Below are 22,122 nucleotides of genomic sequence, written 5' to 3' on the forward strand. Positions count from 1 at the left end.
TTCGTATCTTCTTCGGCTTCTTGCTTTCGCCTTTTTTTTTTTTTGATGGATGACCTTCGTGTGCAAACAGTGCAAACAGGCTCTCTTTTACGCTAACCAAAAGCGGTTAGATTGCAGACGCGCCTCACGTCGGTTTCTCTAAAGTGAAAAGAGCGAAAAGAAAGTTGAAAAGGTCGAAGACAGACAGAGAGAGGCAAGAATATTGAGCATCCACCGCGCAGCTTGCTCCCGCAGCTCTTCGACATCATCCCCTACAGGCTCACCGATGAGCTAGTGACCCTCTTTTGCTTGGAGAGGGATAAAAAAAAGGAACAGTTCCGCTTCTTTTTGATACCTCGTTCGCGGCTACTTTGGCTACCAAGCTCTAAAGCAAGCTCCTGAAAGCTCAGCCCGTCCTCACTTCACCAGTCCTCCTCGGAGGCACAACGAATAATCATGGGTGACGCTATCAAAATTGATGCCACGGCCTTCTCAACCCGTCTTTCAAGCTTCTATTCAGCATGGAAGGCAGATAAGAGATCGGCAAACCAGGTCTTTGGCGGCGCCTCGTCGATAGTTATCCTCATGGGCAAGACCGAGGACTCCAACTCATTCCAGAAGAACAATGCGATGCATGTGCGTATCCATAACGGCTTCGGGAGTCTAGAAGAAGGCTCTGTTGCAATATTAGGGTTATACTAATATGCCTTATCTATAGTTCTGGCTCCTCGGTTATGAGTTTCCGGCTACGCTCTTCCTGTTCACCATGGAGGCAATGTATGTGGTGACTACAGCAAAGAAGGGTATGTAAACGCTTAATTTTCTCCTTCGTCAAGTGGGGCTATGCTAATCCTTTGATTCTACTCCCAACAGCCAAACACCTCGAACCACTTCAAGGCGGCAAAATTCCAGTCGAACTTTTGATAACCTCCCGCGATGCAGAACAAAAGACAAAAATTTTTGAGAAGTGTTTGGATATAATCAAAAATGCTGGGGTATGCTCCTTCTGTCCATACGAACGCTGGCTTGTCCTTCAGGTCTAACTTGCGAATATAGAAAAAAGTCGGAACTCTACCGAAGGATACTTCGTCTGGTCCATTTGCTGAAGAATGGAAGCGGATGTTCGGAGATATTTCTAAGGATATTGAGGAGGTGGACATTAGCCCCGCCTTATCAGCTCACGCTTTCTCCGTAAAGGGCCCAGAGGAATTGGTCAGTGAAAAGTTCCCTTGATAGGCTGTTATACATATGACTAATTTATCTAATAGACATCGATGCGAAATGCTGCCAGGGCTTGTTCTGGTCTTATGTCTGAATATTTCGTGGATGAGATGTCAGAGCTCCTTGATGAAGAAAAGAAAATGAGCCATAAAACTCTTTCTGGCAAAATTGAGGCTAAAATCGATGATGCTAAGTTTTTTAATAAATTGGCGAAATTGCCAACCGGTTTCGATGCTCAGCAAATCGATTGGGCTTATGGACCTGTTGTTCAGAGTGGTGGAAACTACGATCTCAGATTTTCCGCAACTCCCGATGATAAAAACCTCTCCCCTGGTATCATCATTGCAGGATTTGGGATTCGTTACAAAACTTACGCTGCAGCTATTGCACGAACATTCTTGGTGGATCCCAGCAAATCACAAGAGGCTAACTATGGCTTCCTTCTTGCTATTTATGATGCAGTTGTGAAAGATATTCGGGATGGAACCGTTGTTAAAGATCTGTACAACAAAGCCTTGGGGATGATCAAAGCAAAGAAACCAGAGCTCGAGAAGCACTTTGTACGCCACATTGGTGCTGGAATTGGCATTGAGCTACGTGATGCCAATATGGTCCTTAATGGAAAGAATACCAAGACTCTCAGAAGTGGAATGACGCTTTGTGTGTCCATTGGATTCACTGATGTCACCGACCCAGACCCCCAAGACAAGAAAAACGCTGTCTATTCGATGGTGGTCACTGATACGATCCGCGTCGGTGAGAGTGGGCCACTAGTTTTTACCAAGGATGCAGGAATCGACATGGACTCCGTCTCATTCTACTTTGGTGATGAGGAGGAAACTCAAAAGCCAAAAAAGAGTCAGGGAGAGAGCAACAGAAACAGCACTATTGTCAGCAAGAACATTATTCAGACGAAACTTCGAGCTGAACGTCCAACACAAGTCAGTGATGGTGCTGATGTACGTCGACGTGAGCACCAAAAGGAGCTACATGCGAAGAAGAATAAGGAGGGCCTGGAGCGCTTCGCCGGTACCAAAGGAAACCAAAACGGAGTTGCACAGAAGACCTTCCAACGCTTCGAATCGTATAAACGAGATAGCCAGCTACCTTCTCGCGTTAAGGACTTGATCATTTATGTTGACCATAAAGCTGCCTCAGTTATTGTTCCTATCCTGGGACGCCCAGTTCCATTCCATATTAACACTATCAAGAACGCAAGCAAGAGTGACGAAGGAGAATATGCCTATCTCCGTATCAACTTCTTGTCCCCTGGTCAGGGTGTTGGAAGGAAAGATGATCAGCCATTCGAGGATGCATCTGCACATTTTGTGCGAAACCTTACCCTTAGGTCCAAAGACCATGATCGTTTTGCTCAGATTGCAAAGGATATAACTGAGCTTAGGAAAAATGCCCTAAGGCGAGAGCAGGTGAAGAAACAGATGGAGGACGTTGTGGAGCAGGACAAGCTCATTGAAATAAGAAGTATGTCCGCTCATCTTCTTTTCATCATTTGATAGTTGGTATACTGACAGTTTTATTAGATCGCCGACCAATTAAGCTGCCAGACGTCTACCTCCGTCCACAGTTGGATGGTAAACGTGTGCCTGGAGAAGTTGAAATTCACCAAAACGGTCTACGTTACCTGTCCCCTCTCAGAAGCGACAATGTTGATGTTCTGTTCAACAACGTCAAACATTTGTTTTTCCAACCCTGTCAGCACGAATTGACCGTTATTATTCATGTACATCTCAAGACACCGATCATGATTGGGAAGCGCACTACTAGGGATGTTCAATTCTACCGTGAGGCTACAGACATGCAATTCGATGAAACTGGCAACAGACGACGAAAACACCGATATGGAGATGAAGAAGAATTTGAAGCTGAACAAGAGGAAAGAAGACGCAGAGCTGCTTTGGATAAAGAATTCAAGGCCTTTGCAGAGAAGATCTCTGACGCCGGAAAGGACGAAGGCGTCGATGTTGATATCCCATTCAGAGAAATCGGTTTCACCGGTGTTCCTCACACTTACCGTTCCAATGTTTTGATCCAACCAACTACTGACGCGATTGCTCAGCTAACTGAGCCTCCTTTCCTTGCCCTAACACTAAGCGAAATTGAAGTTGCGCACTTGGAGAGAGTACAGGTAAGAATAATCCTTAAACAAAAGCGGAAAATTTGGACGCTAACATGTGTATAGTTCGGCCTTAAAAACTTTGATCTTGTCTTTGTTTTCAAAGACTTCCATCGTCCACCAATGCACATCAACACCATTCCAATGGAGAATCTTGAAGGAGTCAAGGATTGGCTCGACTCTGTTGATATTCCTTTCAGCGAAGGTCCTCTCAATCTCAGCTGGGGTGCCATCATGAAGACTGTTACCAGCGATCCATATGGCTTCTTCCAGGATGGTGGTTGGTCGTTCCTGGGCGGTGACTCCGACTCCGAGGGAGAGGATGAAGAAGAGGAGTCTGCATTTGAGGTATCTGACTCCGAAATTGCTGCGGATGAAAGCTCGGAGGAGGAGAGTGGCTATGACGATGACAACGCTAGTGATGAGAGCGAAGCTGCCAGTGAGGACGAGAGTGATGAGGGTGCTGACTGGGATGAATTGGAAAAGGAAGCTATTAGGAAAGACAAGGAGGCTGCTCGAGGAGGGCATGATGATGGAGACAAGCCAAGGAAGAGAAAGCGCTAAAGGCCTTGATTTCCACCACCTTTCCCTCCCAATGGTGTCCGGTCCATGTTTATGCCCCCAAATTTTATCTACGATTTGTCTTCTTTTCCTTTGCGATATGTATTTTGTTCTTTAATTTTCTACTTGAACGCTGTAAAAACATAGGGACGGGAATGGGCAAAAAGAGCTTTATTCATTTTAGGCCATCAATACTTCAATGCCGATACAGCAAACTGCGATATTCCGATACTACCGCTTTCATGGGAAAAGATATTGAGAACCGTAGCGATAGACCCATCATCATCATACATACATGAACGGACAATTTCGAACGCTTTAAAGGTATTATGAATATATATATACCTGAAAGGAAAGACCATTGTACTACCGTGAAGTGTACGAGACTACCGTGTACTTCAAGTGCTTTAATCATACGTGGATCAATCAAGAAAAGCCTAGAGATAGTGAATAAACGCCAAAAATAATCTCACACACATAAGGGCAACACAACAGCCCAGTTAAGTTCATTCCCCCTCATATCCACCCTGGTGAACAAAAAGCAAAGGAAAGAAAACAATTGATACGGAAAAACGGGGGCAAAAAGAAGAAGTGGTATAAAGTGAATTGAATCCAAGGCAGTTTTTCTTTAAGCTTGAGGTATCAGGGTAGTGATAAAACAGTAGCATGGTTGCTGCTTCTAAGATGGCAGGCTGAAAAACAAGTAAAGAAAAAACAAAAACAAAGGTAAGTAAGAGACATAACTGAGACGCCGATGAGTTTACATAAATACATAACAGCTTATAAGGTAGGAGCGTGGAGGAGCAGTAACGGGAATATCAGCTTAACCTCGTCGTCGAAAATTGAAGAACGATTTTGGTGTGGTTGATGCCCCCGTTGCTACACCTGTACCGTCATGCTCGCTGTTCCAAGTGAGATAGCGATGATCACCGAGTTTTCTTTGAAGCTCGTTAGCCACGTACTGGAATAAATAGGGGATAAGAATGAGGGCGTGTTGACATACCTTGGTTTTACCAAATGGACAAAGGTGAAGATTGTTCCGAGGACAATGCAGATTCCACCAACAACGACGTATGCAATTCCCAGGAATGGGTTCTTGCCACCCATCACGCTTCGTGTAGTGAGGACGATAGATTTGGTGCCACCGAAGATATCGACCTTGAAGTCTGTCTGCTTGTTAGTAACAGGATGGCGCGGCAAGTGTAAACATATCTCGGAAGATCAAACATACTGTCCTGGATATCAATCTGATAGGATCCGGCAAGCATTCGGTCACCGTCATTTCGTCTTGCTAATTTGCTGAATGTTGGCAGACCGGCGGTACGCATCCAAACCTGCAATTCTTCCCACTCCTGAACGTTTGGTGGCGGGTTCTTCTCCGTGTATCCGTCTGGATATCTCTTTATCCAGTTCGGGGGCGGCGAGACTTGGTCGTAGGAATATTTCGTGGGCTTGTAAAGGTCCTTATCGGACGACCAGGAGATGCCCTTGTTAGTCATTGGGTAGGTCTGGTTTCCATCATTACCACCACCAATACGTCTGGGTTCCAATATCGTATCATTAAACACGGAGTTCGCAATCAAGCCGCATGGATAGTATGCCTTGCCCTTGGGGTCAAGCCTTAGAGGGTCACAAGTGCTGGTTCCAATAGTGGCGTTTGGTACGGCAACACCTTTCAACTGGTCTAGATCCAGAGATTTGACGTATCGACGGTGGTTTTGGTAGAAGTTGGTAAGGCGGTAGTAGAGGTATACTGGCGCGCCGATGTCATTCGGTATGTCGAAAATGAGGGAGCAGACGGTTGTATTGATGTGCACGCCATTGTCAAGTGTGACGTCGACATCGTCATTCTTATACCACTGATAAGGGGTATCACCCTTCGACTGTGTTTTGAACGAGGCTCGAACGTTGGCCCTGGCATCTTTGGCGTTGTCCTTGCCAACAGGCGCGTCTTTGCAATTGGAGTAATCGAATATTAACTCTTCGACCTGTGCTTTTGTCAATGCCGTAATCCCTCTTTACAGATATGCGGTCGCAAAGTGCAAACATACCTGCGAACTAGCATATATCAACAATCCTCCTATCGGCGCGAATATGATGCCCATAATGAAGAAGAGCGGCAGGACGGTTTTGGGGGTTAAAATCGGCCTATAGTCACGGCGTGCGTAAGCTCCACTGCTTTAGAATACCGCTTCTCTCTAGTTGTTCATTCCTCGCAATCCGAGAAATCACTTACTGCCATGCTTTCAATCGCTGTTGACGAAAAGCCGTATCTGTAAAGCAGCAAGGCCGCGCGCATCCGGTCAGCCCATCCTACTCCTCATTTCACTAATATAAAATAGCAAAAAGGTGTTGCTATGGTTATAACGCACTTGCGGGCCGTCTGCTCTTCTGTTTCTTCTCATTCTTATGAATATTTGGATCCTGCGCCTCGAGCGAGTCCGTATGTGTTAGAGTCGGCGCCATCACGGCCGCTTTGGACTATACGCCACGTCGAGAAATTTGTAGGCCCCGTTGAGGAGTCAAGATATCGATCTTTCGTCAAATGCCGGACTGTAGGCAGTCTAACAGCAAGTTGTCAAGACGTCCTTTTACCCCCTGTCCCGTCTCCTTTTCGATGTTCGTCGTCGCTGGCTTTTGTTGAATCGTCAGCCTGCAGTCAGTCGCTCCAAAGGTTTGTTCCCAAGGGGCGCCGCACTCGCCAAGGGAAGGACGACGAACCCGGTCATGTTTGCACTGTTTGCTTCCTCATGTCCAGTCACTTGCTAAGCCTTGGATTACGTGTGTAAGTTGCTTATGTAATACCGAGGCTATATCTATTAATAGACGCACTCCAGGGCGAAGTTGAAGGCGAGACAGAACGAGGCGATTCGACGAGGCTAGAATTGAGTCTGTGGAAGGATGGGAAAAGTCTGTGGCTTATTAGGCTGGCTGCGTAGGTTTATGGGTATATGCTGAGCCGTTTAGTCGCCGTTTTCAAGTGGTATTTTTTTCTGCATTGCAGATCAATAAGTGCATCTCCGTATGTACTCTGAACAGGAAGACGTCTTATGCAGAAATGCCCCGGTTGTCAATGGGATGATTGGATCTTTGGTGATCACCCATTGTTGTTATTGTTGGCAAGGGTAAATAGACTAGTTGAACATAGAATGCGCCGCTTGTGGTTATTGATTGTGTGTATTGTATGGAGAATTGTATTATTATATGGAGCAAACAGTTTAACAATGCAATGCCCTAGATAATGACCTGAAGAGGAAGGGGAAGGAAATATGAAAAGTTATGTCAAATGAAAGGAAAATAGTAATTCTTGTCTTGTCTTGTCTTGCTTGCTTGCTATGTGATGATAATTCGATGGATAATTGATAAAACAAAACGCAAAAAAAAAGGGGGGGAGAGACAAACAAAGGGGGAATGAAAAGGCTAGAAAAGCAAATAGCAACCACCCAATACCAGACCACCGATCCGATTCCCGTATCTTCCTCCCAATGAGAATGATATGATGCTAGTTCCCCGTTTGCCATTGCAATGCGTGTGTTAAAAGAAGCGCGAAAAATAAAAACAAGGAAGAACGTGGTATTCTGTGTTGTAAGTGCTGTGCTGGAAAGTAGAGCCGACGACCAAAGCAACAGGAAAGATGGCTACATGATGTTAAAAGAAAACCTCCTGGCATGAAATGGCCAGGCATGAGGATCACAGTCAAGGAGATAGGAAAAGCAGGGACGCCATGGGAAGAAGATGAGACAAGCGATGACCCGGTGTGTGGTGACTAGTTTCATCGACGTTGATATCTCAACACCGGAGGCTGTTGTGCGTGACCCCGAGTGTACGAAGAGTAGCAAGCGGTTGTCGTCGTCGTCGATGTAAGGTTGGTAAAGGTCGTCGGACGGGAGCAAGGTGGGTCGGGGAAACGTTAGTCCAGCTAAGGCCATCCCCCCAGAGCCGCACACCGGGTCAAGAAGGGAAAAAAAACTTTAACGCAACATCTCATCTTCATCTTCGAGCTGCGCATCGCGAATAAAAAGCAAGGAGAACACAGGCAAGCCAAACGCCGTTGGGTCATGATTGGAAGTCATTCTGGTATTAAAAGGGGAATAAGTGCAGGATGAAGAAAGAGAAGAGCGGGCAATAAAAGGCGCTGTCGCCGGGTCGTGAAATAGTAAGTAGCAAAAACGCGCGATGAATGAATGGGGTATTGGATGTGTTCAATTTCGTGTCTCAAAACCGATCAAAATGCTGAATAGGACGCAAAAAATAAACAGGCTGAATCAGTCAGAGGTCAATCTGAAGAAAGTGGCAAGCAAGTCAAGTCCAAGTTCGTTATGTCATGTTGTTGCAGTTGCTATTGCGCGCCTTAGACGTACTGGCGGAAATGCTCTTCGGCCAACCACCCAACTCTCTCGTACGCAGTCCAGAGCTTGCTGGCCTTGTTGACGTCAATCTTACAGGCCTGCTGAGCGTCGGTTTTGCGGAACTCTTTGCCGGCTCTCAAAGCGTTGACTCTTGCCTCAAAGATGCGACGCTTACTAGCGAGGTAGCTAGCGCAGGAGAGACGTAGAGTAGAGGCAAGGCTGATCTCAGCGGGATCAAGAGCGTCACGATCAGGGTCTGCCGAGAGATCGAGCAATTGGCCCTTCCAGTCGGCCTTAAGACCCTTGGTGTTGCCGCGGAGAGTCTCAATGGGTGGACAGAAGTTGGGCAGCATTCGGTAGTCTGTCTCATCACGGTTGGCGCCGATTACACGGGTAGGCTTGGGCAGAGGATCGAATGAGTCCCGGGCTTTGGTCTTAGGAGTCGACTTAGGGCTGCGTCTGGCCCGCGGCGGACGAACAGGCCTGGATACCTCGTTGGAAGAAGGGGAGGAACTGCTGCTAGGCCTGCGTCTTGTTGCAGGAGCAGGAGCCAAGGTCTTGAGTTTTGACTGAGTCGATGGCCGTGCAATGGGTCGGTATTGTTTCATCTCGGACATCTGGCGATCTAAACGGGCACGCTCGTCCCTGGCATATGCTGCTGGGTTTGAATTGTACTGGGTGGTGACCCAGGACCAGAAGTAGAGATACTCTCGACGGCTGGGCAGGTTTTCCTTGGAGACCTTGAGTTTGTATGAGCTGGCGGCGATGTGCTGGTCGATATCTGCAACGGTGGCCTCGTCCGAAGCGAAGAGTGGCTCATCATTGGGGATGGCGGTAGAACTCTCGTCTGAGCGAGGGAAGAGGACGGGATCCCGGTTATTGATGCTGCTGCCGACCGTGCCACCCTGTCTATCAACCGGCTCATCATCGTTTGTTCGCTGCTTCTTGCTCTCGACATAAGGTGTGACGGGTGGCGATGGCAGATCCATCATCTCGGACTGCTTTCTTTTGCGATCGTCTGAGATTGGAGGTAGTTTGTTATCTCTGTCGAAGGAGGATTGTTGTGGGACGGAGGGAGAGAGGGTTCGGCTGAAGGAGTCGTGGGGCTTTGCCTCTGGAGGAGACATCAGGCTGGCGACAGAGGGTAAGCGATTCATGTTGTGCATGCCCTTGTTCTGCATGCGTCGATTCGGTTGCTGCCTGCGGTGCTCGACTATGGTGATGTTGCCTAGTTCGAATGGACAACGAATCGACTCGTTTATATTCGATGGTGTGTCTGCTGATGGATGCGGACGATGGTGGATGGAGGACGGTGGATGGAGGAGCGAAGGAGAGATGCGCAAGAGATGGAGAGAGAGCGAGATGTAGATTATATTATATGCCTCCTCCCCCAACGGTCAGATGGACGGCAGCCCGACCCAGGGCAGGTGGAAGTCAATGGAAAAGGTTTGCTTGGCAGTGACGGAAGGCGAGGATTTGTCAGATGGCGCTAGTCCCCTTTCGGACGGGTCTCGTGTGGTCGTGGCGAGGGCGTTACGGGGATAAGCTGGCTGTAAAGTCCGGGCCTGCGCAGTCGCTCTTCGACGGGACAGGGTGAACAGCAGGAGAAGGACTGAGGAGAAAGAGAGGAGGCTAAGCGGCAGACGGTGCGAGGGAGACGGAGAACGGAGACTTTATAACCAGCTGGGACTTTTGTCGACCCAGCGAGTGACCAGTGACTGGTGACCTTTGATGAAGATGACTGATGACTGGGTGGGGAGCGCAGCGCAGCGCAGGCGAAGGCCGCCGTATTGCAAAATTACAAGGGTGCCGTATTTGCAATACAGAGGCTTAGCCTCCTTTCTTTGCTTTTTCTGTGACGAACACAGGTAAAATAACAGAAAGCAGAGCAGCGAAGCCAGCGACAAGACAGCGACAGCCTTGCTTCTGTTCTCTTCGCTGAGGTGGGAGATTTGCTTCTTTTGTCGTTCGCCGGCCGTGGGAGATGGGTTCGTGTTTGCTAGCGGGAGAGCAGCGGGTGAATTGGCTGGGAGTTTTGCGGGTTTGATCAGACGGTCGCGCAGTCAGTCGTTATTGATACGGCGTAGAAAGGCTGTTTTTCCTTGCTGCCTAGCCGAGCGAATTGAAGGCAACAGAAGACGGTGAGTCAACTGGAGAGAACGGTACGGTGAGCGAGAAGGTGAGAAAGGTGAGAGGGGGCAGAAGGGATGAGGAAGAGGCTTGGGAGGGCGGAAAGTGGCTGGTTTAAATAGCCGGTAGAGCCCTTCCTTTATTTATTGAGAGATCTGGTTCTCCCATTGAGGCAAACCGTGGATTCCTTGATACTCTCTCATTGACTGGTTCTCCTAGCCATATATGACACCATTGACTTGTCCCCGTCCTGCGTATTGATCCAGAGTATTATTATTATAGGCACTCTTGCTTATCCGTAATATGGCATAGCATAACTAGTTCGAACGAGCTACCACTACGACGGTCCCAGGCGGCTAAATCGCAACTCATCACCAACCTCTCACTGGCCCGTCTGCATGCTAACACTGCCTAAAAACAGGAAGGAAAAAGAAAAGAAAGGGAGCAATCCCCCAGACGGAACGCCATACTCCGGCCAGCCGTACCATTAACAGATAGACTAACATACAAGGCAGAGCGAAGAGGAGGAGGAGGAATCAGCAGAGCGCAGAGCTAGGCTACCGTCAATTTCGCTAGTGTTTGCGCTTCCCCTCTGTTGCACTCTTGTAACCTGTCTGGGGGTGGAAAAATGTGTTGTGGCCTGATTGATCAATTGAACCAAGCCAGCCAGCCATTGACTCTGCCCATTGACGTCAATGACTTGACTCCTCCCTGACTGCCCATTGACTGCCTTATTCTCCCTCCCTTTGTGCTGGGCTTCAATGCGCACACTAATGAAACTCCCTTATTTTATTTTCAGCAAAATAAAAAAAAAAAGGGATAACAGTGTGAAGCGAAGCAGAGTAACAGTAACACGCTGGCCCCCCCTGAGAGTCTTATACACACTTACAAAAAAGGAATAAAAAAGGGCGCCCTCCCCCCTGTCAAATGTCTTATTTGTCCCGTTGGTCGACCCACACCCACCTGTATTCTTTTATTTTTGCTTCAGCTGGAAGGGGGAGCCTAGCCTGCGAATGCGGCTGACGGGGGTTGTAGTTGTTGTGGTTATCCAGCAGCCTGGCCGTGGGCTTATCATCGATCACGATGACTTCGTTTGCTTCGTCGCAATCGATTTCAGGCAGCCATATCTGGCCAATGTACCCCCGTAGAAAGGGTCAATTGGACCTGAGGGAGACCAACCCAACAACAAGAATTAAGCACTGTAAATGATGGGGATCGGCCATCTTCCTCCTCTTCTCCCTCTCCTCTCCCCCATCCTTCCGACCCCATGTCAGTCACAAGCCGGTGGAGAATGACTTGATAAGCGAATTAACTTTTGCCCTTATCGGTCAGACCTTCATCACTTGGTGAGGAGGACGGAGTAAATATAACTCTATGGAGTTAGAGTAAGATATGATGGGGAATAACATCTCAACCCATCGGCAGTTTAGTTAGTTAGTCGGTTTCTCTCCCTGCTTGGCCCCCTTTTTCTCCTCTTTTCTGCTGGCCCTCATCCTTTCTCCCTGGCTGCCGTGTGGGTAAGGAAAGATGGAAGGGATGTCGCAGATATTAGAGAGAATCCATCGAGACCTAACTGCTGCCCAACGGGTAAGAAAAAAAAAAGAGGAGTAGAGGGACTCCATCTCCCATCTCTTGTTCGTCATTGTCCGTCAATTGACTCTAAGTCATAATCGTCATCTCGTCATCTCGTCATCCATCGATCGTCAGGCTACAAGTATCTCTCGCTCGACTGCCGTCCAACGGTTCTGCACTCTCGCCATCATGGCTGACCCGACCGTGTGATGTGCTCGTCGCCTCTTTCTCGTCTCGACCGCCCTTCGGAATTGTCATCTCGCTGCCATTATTGGCCAGGCTGCCTTGGGGGGCGCACAGAAGAGAGGCCAGAGTTTCCATGCATGCATGCGCCCGCCCCGCAGCGAACATGTACACACACACAGAGAGAGAGAGAGAGAGTCTCTCCCTCCCTCTCTCTCTATGCTCTCGTCAACACTCTCAAATCGTCTCTTCTTTGCTTTTTCCCTGTCTCGTTTCTTTTTCGTCATCTTCTTGTCTCTCGCTGTTCTCCTCTGCAGAAGGTCCTTTCGCAAACTGGAACCATGGAAACGCGTTTGTATTTTACCGTATCGTCCAATACAGTTTCACGTGACTCATCAGCCAGAAAGTAAACCCAAAAAGAAGAAAAACAACGTCATTGACTTGTGGCTGGAAAAACCTGTAAAATTCATCGCAAGTCAACAATAACAGTCGTCAGCAGGGACAGGCGGCGTCGCGGCGGAGGACGCAAGCGGCATCCGGCTCTCCCATCGCTGGCTCCCTCGCTGGCTCCCTTCTTCTCTCCTGGGCTTATCTGGCATGGCCCGAGTTACAGGTTGAGTTTTGCGGGGTGCATCAGGAAACAAAAAGGAAAGGCTCCAAGAAAAAGGAATAATAGCAAAAAAGGAGCGGACCATCCCTAGTGCGCTTTCGTCCATCCTGCTCGCCCCCCTGGAAAGCGGCCACCTTATTTCGTTTTGGGTTATCGATAACAGATAAGCAGGCGGCTTATCGATAACAGCGTCAGCAACTTCACACTTCCATATCGTCAAGCGTCACGACGTCGTTCTTTACATTTACACAACTGAGGAGTGCAGAAGCTGAAACACACGAGGTTAAATGGCAGCAATGGGTAGAGATCATGGAGATATGATGACTAGATACCTGAATAATCACTCTACATAGCCCTCTCTGACTACTCTGGCCTTCTAATCAACTTGAGAAGACCAGCGTAGGGGAGGGCTTTTTGATGAATAACGACATAACATAGCTTCTATCAGCAAGCTATAAAGCATGTCACTTCTTCGTTGCGATAATTCCCATCTCTCAGATCAACTGTTATCCTAGCTAAGGGGCAGTTGGAAGCAAAAAAAGACGACGAAGACCAAAAGTCAGAAGATGCATCTCCTCTCTCTTCTAGTGGTGTCGATGGCAGCTGTGGGACTTGCAAGGCCTAGGCCAGATGATCCAGAGGGTACGGGAGAGACTGGATTTTATAGAGGACTGGTATGATGCTCATCTAGTTGATATGTCATAGTCTGAAAGGAGCTAACATTCTACGGTAGACACCATTCGCTAAATTGCACGCAGGTCACATCAACTGTGCTGATGGAGGCGACCTTAGCCTGATACCCTTCGGCGAAAGTGACTCGGAGTGTACCGTTCTCAGTGTCAAAACTGGTAACAAGTGAGTACGGGCGTATATATAGAGTCAGCTGTTATATACTAACGAAAAAAAAAAAACCAACAGTGACAATTCCCTCTCCACCAGCATTGACATGGCCTGCATAACTTATAAGTATATCATCTCCTTGTACCTCCACATGTTGCATTCGACTGACTCGTCAACAGTGATGAGAATTGCAACGAGAAAGTCGACACGCTGATCATGAAGCCCTCGTCCTGCTGGAACCTCTCCAACTCCGTCAAGTCGTTCAAGTGCTTCATCTAAGTACGTACGGCTTATACCTAGCAACGACATGGATCCTTACTAGCTGTATCTATATCACATTACTCCTCTCTAGAGACAAGTTAATCTATTTGTCAATGCTATCAATCAAGATTGTGCACCCCCCGTGATAAAAATAGAGGACGGTTGTGACACCCTATTCCACGTTTGTTTCTCTCCGTTCTTGAACCGGGCACAAAGCGAGCTTGTACTCTGTACCGGCGCTAAGCTGCAGTGCAAGGATCCCTCTGACTAGACCATGATCTACGAACCGCAGCGCAGGCCAGGCCGAGAGAGAGGGGGGCTGTAACTAAGACTGTTTCTCACTCACTCAATTCCCATGCCATGCCCTACTTCGCTTGCCAACCGACATACATAGCCTGCGCATCTTCGTCTCTCCGCCTGCTCTGGCCTCCGTCAGGTAAATCCGTCTGCCTGGCTGGCGAAATAACTAACTAGCCACTTCACATGTCCTGGCATTCTCTCTTGGTAGCGACCATTGACTAATCACATGAACCCGTACAACATACATGCACACCTTGTTCCTGATCCAAGATTCCAGATTCCAGCTCTCAATCACGTCTCACAGCAACCCAACTCGTAAAAAGCAAATAACGCATCCCCTTGACTATCCCCCCCACCACCCTCCATCATCCAGGCAATCCCGCCAGCCAATAATGGCATCCTAAGGGACCGCTTGTTCGCTACTCGCCGTCTCGTGAATGAGTCAGGCGCTAGGCTGATCCCCTCATCTTCTCTCTGCTGTGCCTCCCGAACGAGACATCGAAAGTGTCAGTCGGACTCGCCCGCCCCCGGCAAGACTCCGCATGGACAGTCGAGATTAACTCGATGGTACGACGGCATACGGGCGCGGATGACCATGATGATAACCACTCGCGCCATCACTGCAGGGAGTAGTAACTAACTAAGTAACCCATCAGCTACAGCAACAGCAATCTAACCAGCTAGCTAACTAGTAGTTAAGGTAACTAACTATGCGGATGGGCCATGGTTGGTGGCGTATCAGTCGTATCACGCATCCACGCTCGAACCCAGGGGCCCATCCATCCACCCATCTTCCCCTCAGCAGTTGTTTGGTTTCTCCGTTTGTATTGGCTCTTCCTGCTATCATAGAAGAGAGATACTAAAGATACCGACGACGTTTTGCAAAAACAGCGGACCAAGGACAAGGTCGAAACGCTTTGATGGCTGGCGGGCGTAAGTAAGTAACAAACAAGACCGTCAACTGGTTGACTGAAACTCTATCACTCATCCTGAGTCACGCCAGAAGAAGCCGAATTGCTTGCTCTGCCTCCAATGTTCTCCATTATCAAGTCAATCGTAAGTTAATATCGTTTGATGCTGCCTAACTGATGAACTAATCAGTCGACAGGAAGCAGGTCGTTTCGTCCGGTATTACCGGAGCCCAGCGAATCGCATTGAGAGGAAGACGTCATCTCGCAGCTGCTAGTTCCCTCAACTAACAAGAAGGAACAAGGACGGACGATGGAGTCTTTTTGGGTTCCTGCGAAGGTGGCTTGTCAGTCCCGACTGCTTCTCGACGGATCGAGGCTTGCCCGTGTGCTCGGGGATAAGAGCGCGCGATGGCGATGAAGGTTGCTCCGGCAGTCGGGCCAGCTGGGCTGATTTACAGTCCGATGCGCCGCAAATGGATTCTTTCCTTTAATTCCATTACATTCCACCCCAGGCACTCTCGCATTGCCATGTCGTTTTCGACTCACAAACTGGCCCTTCAATTGAGAAAAATTGCTGCCTATCGGACGTAATTTGTCATCAGTCCGATCGAATGTTCTTGTTCGTCCGGGTGGTGTGAGTCAATTGGGTCTCGGAGTCCCCCCTTGGGCCTGACGTTTGCAGGCAAGGGGGGCAGAGCCAGAGAGGAGGAGGGGTCGCCTTCAGCGCATTTCGACTAAAAAAAATGAAACAAACATATGTCAAATTGACAGGTGGCGCATCTTCAAGGCAGACACGATTCTCAAACCTGGCTTACTTACTTACAGAGCGAGGGAAAAAAATTCTCAACTTGTCACGGTCTGGGCTGGACGTGGACCAGGATGTTCTGGGCTGATGTATAGTGAGTAGTAATATAATAAGCACAGGATTCCATTTAGTTATTCCTGAAAATTGAAATACCCGGAGAGAGCCAAGCGGAGGGTGGGGATGATATGCCATCCATTAGGTATTTTATAATCTATTTATTATACATTGGCGATTGCAGTGGAAATTTTCCAGGCTACGATAGCCCAATTGCAGTTCTGACTTGCCTCATCGTAATTGCTGCGTTGGCAGAGGCTTCTTCTGCTCCCTTACGAGCCACCATTCCCAAATAGCTTTCTTTTTCTGACGAGCCAGACGCCACCACTTTTGCGTCTTCCTCCATGATTTCAACATACCGTTCTCGAATTGAGCCTAACATCTCAATCAACTTAGAGGATAGATCCTGCTTGAGAGCCTTGAAGCTGCTGTTCTCATACTCCAATGCTATTTCAGTCGGGCTCCGGCCGGTGGTGCCTGAGGGGCCAGACGTCAGGGCCTCGGCATGACTGAACATTTCAAGCAGATTAGAGACACCTGGCCTCTTCTCGGGGTCATATGTGATGGTTGACCCTGCATCTGTCAGTGCGAGACGGATCTTGTGGTGGATCTCCATTGGCGTATCGGTGATGAGGATTCTGGACCTGATGTCCGCGTCGGATTTGGACATCTTCTGCTTTGGATTCTTAAGTGACATCACTCGTTTGGCGGGTGCTTTTAATTGTCCTAAATTAGCATTCCTGTGCGAATTGGAGCATCTTATGGTGAAAACTTACATATCATTGCTTCCGGAACAGTAAGAACGGGCCCGTGTAAGTGATTGAAACCATTGGCCACTTCGCGCGCAAATTCAATATGCTGCTTCTGATCTTCCCCGACGGGTATGTAATTTGCCCTGTTCTCCCAGTCAATGGTCAATTGCTATTTTCTCTCGAGGAATTAAATGGTATATTGAGCTACGGACCGGTGGACAAGCACATCAGCAGCTTGTAAAACAGGGTATGAGAAGAGGCCGAGCTTCAGTCGATTCCGCGCAGCGAGATCGAATTTCGCATTCTCGGGTAGATTCAATTTACTCTGTCATGACAACGGCGTTAGATCTTCCACCCACCATAGCTTAGGGGTTCATTACTTACCTTCCACTGTGTCATCCTCGATAGATATCCTGTCGATGCGTTTACGCTTAATATCCACATCAATTCCGAATGCGCCGGCACCTATACCCTCCTCAAACAGCACATTATCAGTAACATTCTCCCGAAAGCCATTTTCAATTTATGCACTGTGCAATTATCACACGAACATCGGATTGGTAGAACAACGTAGCCCTCTCTGGCTTTATTCCTATCGCCAACAGCACGGCGAGAGCTTCTTTCCGCCATCGTCGCAAGTCCTCTGCAGGTTTCGGTAATGTGAGCGCATGCAGATCGACGATCGAATATATCAGTTTCGTATCTGGCGAGGAGGTATTCTGTAGGTCTACCCAGGCGCGTAATGCTCCGAGGTAGTTACCGAGATGTGGAATGCCCGTGGGCTGTATACCGGAGAAAACGACTGTCTCCTTTGGCGGTGCAGGTTCGGTCGTCGTGGAGCTGTACCGAAGCCATTGGCGGTTATATTTTGCGCCTATTGAGTATTTTGATGGTATATATCGTCTGCAACATCTCAGAAGAGATTTCTGAGACGCCGGGGTGAACATCCTGAAGCTTTGTGTCGGTTTTCAATGTTTGCAGCCGCTGAAAGCTTTGGAAGAGAGCTTCATGCGTCACGTGGTAGGTCACAGCTAAATTTAGACAATAAAGCACTTCGACTGGTGTCAATTGATAACTTTTCTAGTTAACCTCTTGCTAGGGAATATCTCCATAGAGTGCCCTGTTTCCTCTGACTACGGATGAAGAATGCATGGTGGCCAAGAAAGGTGGTTTGATAAGTATACAGGTCCTGATAAATGATCTAAAAAAAACAGCCAGCTAGAAACACAGCATCCATCCTATATCAAGTGTCATATGGTACAGATTAAAAATGAAGCAAAGGCAAGCAAATAGGGTAGAAACATGCATATCAACCCTTTCGCCCCTCTGTGAGTGGTGCAGCTGTTCTCGTCTGTGTTTCTCTTTCCAGCATTGAAGCGAGGGACTCTGGGAACTCGGCGCCCTTCTTTGCTCCAAAATGCGCAAGTTCCTCGTCAAGAGCCTTCTCAAGGCTTTTAGCTGCTGTATCCATTTCCTTTCCAACATCTATAATTACAGTATTAGTACCAATCAACCACTTTTAAACCCAATATGCTAGAGACAATGACATACCTAGAGAAGCATGCTCAAATACGTTTGCCTTCATACCAACACCGTGGAAGGCGTGCTTTCTCAAAAAGGCTAACCACGCTTGGACGGCTTCCGGATGGCCATCCTGAAGCTGTATCAGCCTTCGACAAGTTATACGTTCAAAGTTCTCCTTGCTCTTCTTGTGTACGAAGGGACTTCGAATGACGGTCCATCTCTCAACTATACGCGGTAGTGGTACTGGTCCGGAAGCGGGGATATTAAGGTAGTACGCAGCACGGAGCGCGAAATCAGCAAAAAATTCGACGTGGCGTGCGCTGTACGAGCGGAGCTGTAGGTTGCAAACCGGTAGACCATATTCCGGTTTCCGCTTTAAAGGTTTCATGTACGCAGCCTGGATGGCCTTAGGCAAGCGGAACTTTTCCTTGTAGACTTCTAATCGGTCATTCCTGCAAGGTTAGGATGTCAGGTCAGCCGGGCTCAGGTGCGTTTGGAAAATTGAACGGAAAGCGCAAATGTTTGGTGCCGTGTTATTGAACCCGGAGCAAACAATCTTACCATTCCTGTGGTTTACTATCTGGTTCGGGCTCGGTAAAGACTTCTCGCCTGTAGGGATTGCTGGTTAGATATGATATTTCTTTGATGCGGGCTTTGCAAAAAGGTAGAATCTCGCCGGCCGTCAATCTCACTTTATTTCAGGAGTTCCAGAACTTGATTCCCCATTGCCTTTCTGTATAGCTGATAGAATCTCTGGAGGTATGTCGGAGGAGGAGGAAGAAGAAGAAGAAGGAGAAGAAGTTGAGAGAGGACGGAAGAGATTGGTGACCTGTTGAAATGCTGCAGTTAGCCATTGAGCTCCCATAACATCTGCAAAGAAGACGAGACCCACCTTGATTCGTTTGGTAGCTCCCAGCACGGAGCGGAAATAGGACGGCGAGAACATTGTGAGCGTGCTGGCTGTGTGTTTGCTGCTATCTCGTTGCTCATCGCTTTGTCCAATTCGACTTTCTGCTTCAACTGCGATTTTTCTTCTTGAAATATTACATAATCACATTTTAACATCAGCCAATGGGGATCAAGCCCTGCGTCTAGGAAGTACCATTTTGCCCTGCGGGGAGCTCCGTTTTAAAAATCGTTTCACCTAGGTTCATGCTGGAATTAATATATATATATAAACCGCTGTTGCCCTCTTCACTGGAAGAGGAAGAAGTTTATCTTGTTAGTGTATTGGATTTCACACTTGGAAAGAGACACGCTCTGTTTGGATCGTACAAAAGAACCTGCAGAACGCCAACATATACGCATAATTTGACTCGTGACTTTTGGCAAAGAATTATAAAAGGGACAGCAGATAAATATGGCAGAAGCTTCTGTTTTTGAACAGGCACAGGCTGCTGTAGAATATCTCAGACCCCAGTTACCGGAGGCTTTCCAAAGACCTAGAGTTGCTATTATTTGTGGCTCTGGCCTTGGTGGACTTGCTGATACCATAGATCCAAAGACGAAGTGCGAATTTGATTATGGCTCCATCCCGAATTTTCCCAGGTCTACAGGTAAGGGATGTCTGGATCCGTTTAGGATGTTCTATCTGACATCGTGGTACTTTACTAGTTCCCGGACATCTGGGAAAATTGGTATTTGGATATCTAGGGTCTAAGGTCCCAGCCGTGTTGATGGTTGGAAGAGCCCAGTAAGAGGCCTATTTGATTTGAAGATGAGTACGATGTTGACGAAGACCACAGTTTTTACGAGGGGCATTCAATGCAAAAGGTGACGCTGCCAGTGCGCATATTCAAGCTCCTTGGAGTTGAGACGGTAGTTGGTAAGGGTGTTTCTAAAAAAGGAAATTGTTATTGCGAATAGTGAAGAATTGGGCTAGCTGACAGGGAATAGTAACAAATGCATGCGGAGGGCTGAATCCTGACTATGTTGTGGGAGACGTGGTCATACTCAACGACGTACGTCTCTTCCACAACTCCAGGCAACTTTGGAATCTGTTACTAAAAGTCGCTTTCCACTGCAGCATTTATTCCTTGCAGGAGTTTCAGGAGCTCACCCCCTGCGTGGGCCAAATGCCGAAGAGTTTGGGACTCGCTTTCCGCCACTGTCCGACGCATACGATTTAGAACTGCGCCGGACAGCACACCGAGCTTGGAAAAAAGTTGTGCCCGCAGAGTCAAAGCGACGCATCCATGAGGGAGTATATGCGTACTGTTCTGGCCCAAGGTGAGGCTAAGCCCTTGAGAATTGGAAAAGGTATCATCACGTGCCTGCAGAGAACTAGAGGGCTAATAACACTGCAAAAAACAATGTAGCTTCGAGACTCGAGCTGAGTGTCGGATGATGAGAATGTTGGGTGCCGATACAGTTGGTATGTCGACTGTACCGGAAATCATTGTGGCACGGCACTGTGGCATGAAGGTACTTGCACTGAGCCTGGTGACGAATAACTGCGTCTTGTCACCGGCTCCTCGTGGCGATGACCATCTGCTTCAGAAGTCGACGGCAGAAGAGCTCAACGTGATCGTCGATGAAGGCAAGGCCAACCATGAGGAAGTGCTGGAAGCTGGTCGAGAGGCTGCGTCAGACATGCAGGTACGCAGCACACCGAATCTATGGATACCTAAGCAAGCCCAATGATATGATAGCTAACCTTGTTGCCCAACCACATAGAAACTTGTCTCGCAAGCTGTTGAGGACATGTTTGCTCAATGATTGGGCGAACACAGAGATCTGGCGTAGTGATATCACCCCGCTTGACTCGACAGCAGACAAGCCCCATCACATCTTAGGGCCATCAATGTAATAGAGAGTTAGATATACAATCAGTCCCCAGGGGCAATGCAATCATTTCATTGGCCTGGCCCGCTTTGCCTTTAATTTCTTGTAATATGCCTTCTTCCCGCTGGTCTTGGCTTCCTGAATTTCAGCATACTTGCGCTTGAAGCGGCCGCTCTCCTTCTCTGCAGCCATTATTTCTTCTGCAAAATTGTTCTTGCGCTCTTTCTTTGTGATACGGGCACTGAAGAATTCGGTGGGTCCTTCAATGATGGTACCAACCTGGGAGTACTCTGGTATCTTCGCCTTGCCGTTCTCCTTCTTGTAGTGGCGGTGAGGATCAAGTACGGATCTCATGCGGAGAATCTGAAGATCCCGCTTTAATTCGGGAGTAACTACTGTCTTGGGTAGATTGAACCACTTTGGCCCCGACGTTGGTTTTTCCTTGTTCTGGCGACTTATTAGCATGGTGTCCAACTAGATGTGTCGTTTTATAGTAATGGGTGAGATCAAATTGCAAAAGGGTCGAGTATTGTTCAGAGTAACTATGATTAAAAGAAACTTTCATGGGAGCAGCATAGTCCAAGACGGACTACAAACCTGCGTCAAGAGCACAAGGCTTGGGATAATTTTTCCTCATAACGGACCCGGGGAGATAGTGTGAATGGAAAAAAAAAAAGGAGGTTGTATTATGGGCTTACCTTGACAAGCGGTTGTTCCACGGTGTGAATGGTCTCAGCAAGCTTCTTTGCCGACTCCGGGACCAGTCTGGATTTGTCGATAGTAGCAATGCTATTGGACTGCCGCACATACGGCTGGACTGTTTGCTTATGGTTTAAATTCGGGATTCTGCAGGGTATATCAGTATGAAAGTGCATGTAAGTTGAAAAAAAAAAGAGGTGCAGAAGAAAGTACACACTTTGGCCGCGAGGCAGAGTCGCCAACCTCCCGTCCGGTAGCGAGGGAGACGACTCCGTCTTGCTTGATAGAGCTGCCAGAAGCCTTCTTCAACCTTGTTTCAGCTTCGAGCAAGAGACTCTGGATCTGCTCTTCGGAGAGCTCCTCATCCTCGTCCTTCTCCATTTTGGAAGCTGGACTCACGGACACCACTTCAACAGACATGGTTTCCGAATGAAACGTCCCTTGTGCAGCTCG

The 22,122-nt window shown here is 48.1% G+C and overlaps 8 protein-coding genes across 8 annotated transcripts; 2 read left to right on the plus strand and 6 right to left on the minus strand.

Moving 5' to 3' along the window:
* Window positions 1-435: 435 nt before the first annotated feature.
* On the plus strand, window positions 436-3,898 carry ARB_04261 (uncharacterized protein; the record flags this gene model as incomplete). Its single annotated transcript, XM_003017335.1, has 7 exons — window positions 436-615; window positions 698-782; window positions 853-974; window positions 1,036-1,191; window positions 1,248-2,682; window positions 2,742-3,346; window positions 3,401-3,898. The coding sequence occupies 7 exons, from the start codon at window positions 436-438 to the stop codon at window positions 3,896-3,898; spliced, it is 3,081 nt and encodes a 1,026-aa protein (XP_003017381.1).
* An 876-nt stretch (window positions 3,899-4,774) lies between these two features.
* On the minus strand, window positions 4,775-6,000 carry ARB_04262 (uncharacterized protein; the record flags this gene model as incomplete). Its single annotated transcript, XM_003017336.1, has 3 exons — window positions 4,775-5,061; window positions 5,127-5,883; window positions 5,947-6,000. The coding sequence occupies 3 exons, from the start codon at window positions 5,998-6,000 to the stop codon at window positions 4,775-4,777; spliced, it is 1,098 nt and encodes a 365-aa protein (XP_003017382.1).
* A 2,246-nt stretch (window positions 6,001-8,246) lies between these two features.
* On the minus strand, window positions 8,247-9,425 carry ARB_04263 (uncharacterized protein; the record flags this gene model as incomplete). Its single annotated transcript, XM_003017337.1, has 1 exon — window positions 8,247-9,425. One exon carries the CDS (start codon window positions 9,423-9,425, stop codon window positions 8,247-8,249), a length of 1,179 nt encoding a protein of 392 aa, XP_003017383.1.
* A 6,684-nt stretch (window positions 9,426-16,109) lies between these two features.
* ARB_04264 (tryptophanyl-tRNA synthetase, putative) lies at window positions 16,110-16,607 on the minus strand (the record flags this gene model as incomplete). The annotated part of the gene is made up of 1 exon (XM_003017338.1): window positions 16,110-16,607. The coding sequence occupies one exon, from the start codon at window positions 16,605-16,607 to the stop codon at window positions 16,110-16,112; it is 498 nt and encodes a 165-aa protein (XP_003017384.1).
* A 1,364-nt stretch (window positions 16,608-17,971) lies between these two features.
* Window positions 17,972-19,132, minus strand: ARB_04265 (uncharacterized protein; the record flags this gene model as incomplete). Its single annotated transcript, XM_003017339.1, has 4 exons — window positions 17,972-18,147; window positions 18,214-18,638; window positions 18,748-18,795; window positions 18,879-19,132. The coding sequence occupies 4 exons, from the start codon at window positions 19,130-19,132 to the stop codon at window positions 17,972-17,974; spliced, it is 903 nt and encodes a 300-aa protein (XP_003017385.1).
* A 1,406-nt stretch (window positions 19,133-20,538) lies between these two features.
* Window positions 20,539-20,904, plus strand: ARB_04266 (uncharacterized protein; the record flags this gene model as incomplete). The annotated part of the gene is made up of 2 exons (XM_003017340.1): window positions 20,539-20,784; window positions 20,863-20,904. 2 exons carry the CDS (start codon window positions 20,539-20,541, stop codon window positions 20,902-20,904), a joined length of 288 nt encoding a protein of 95 aa, XP_003017386.1.
* A 132-nt stretch (window positions 20,905-21,036) lies between these two features.
* On the minus strand, window positions 21,037-21,435 carry ARB_04267 (uncharacterized protein; the record flags this gene model as incomplete). Its single annotated transcript, XM_003017341.1, has 1 exon — window positions 21,037-21,435. The coding sequence occupies one exon, from the start codon at window positions 21,433-21,435 to the stop codon at window positions 21,037-21,039; it is 399 nt and encodes a 132-aa protein (XP_003017387.1).
* A 221-nt stretch (window positions 21,436-21,656) lies between these two features.
* ARB_04268 (uncharacterized protein) lies at window positions 21,657-22,089 on the minus strand (the record flags this gene model as incomplete). The annotated part of the gene is made up of 2 exons (XM_003017342.1): window positions 21,657-21,759; window positions 21,887-22,089. 2 exons carry the CDS (start codon window positions 22,087-22,089, stop codon window positions 21,657-21,659), a joined length of 306 nt encoding a protein of 101 aa, XP_003017388.1.
* Between the last annotated feature and the right edge of the window lie 33 nt (window positions 22,090-22,122).

Source organism: Trichophyton benhamiae (assembly GCF_000151125.1).
Source record: "Trichophyton benhamiae CBS 112371 chromosome Unknown contig01293.0, whole genome shotgun sequence".
Taxonomy (NCBI): domain Eukaryota; kingdom Fungi; phylum Ascomycota; class Eurotiomycetes; order Onygenales; family Arthrodermataceae; genus Trichophyton; species Trichophyton benhamiae.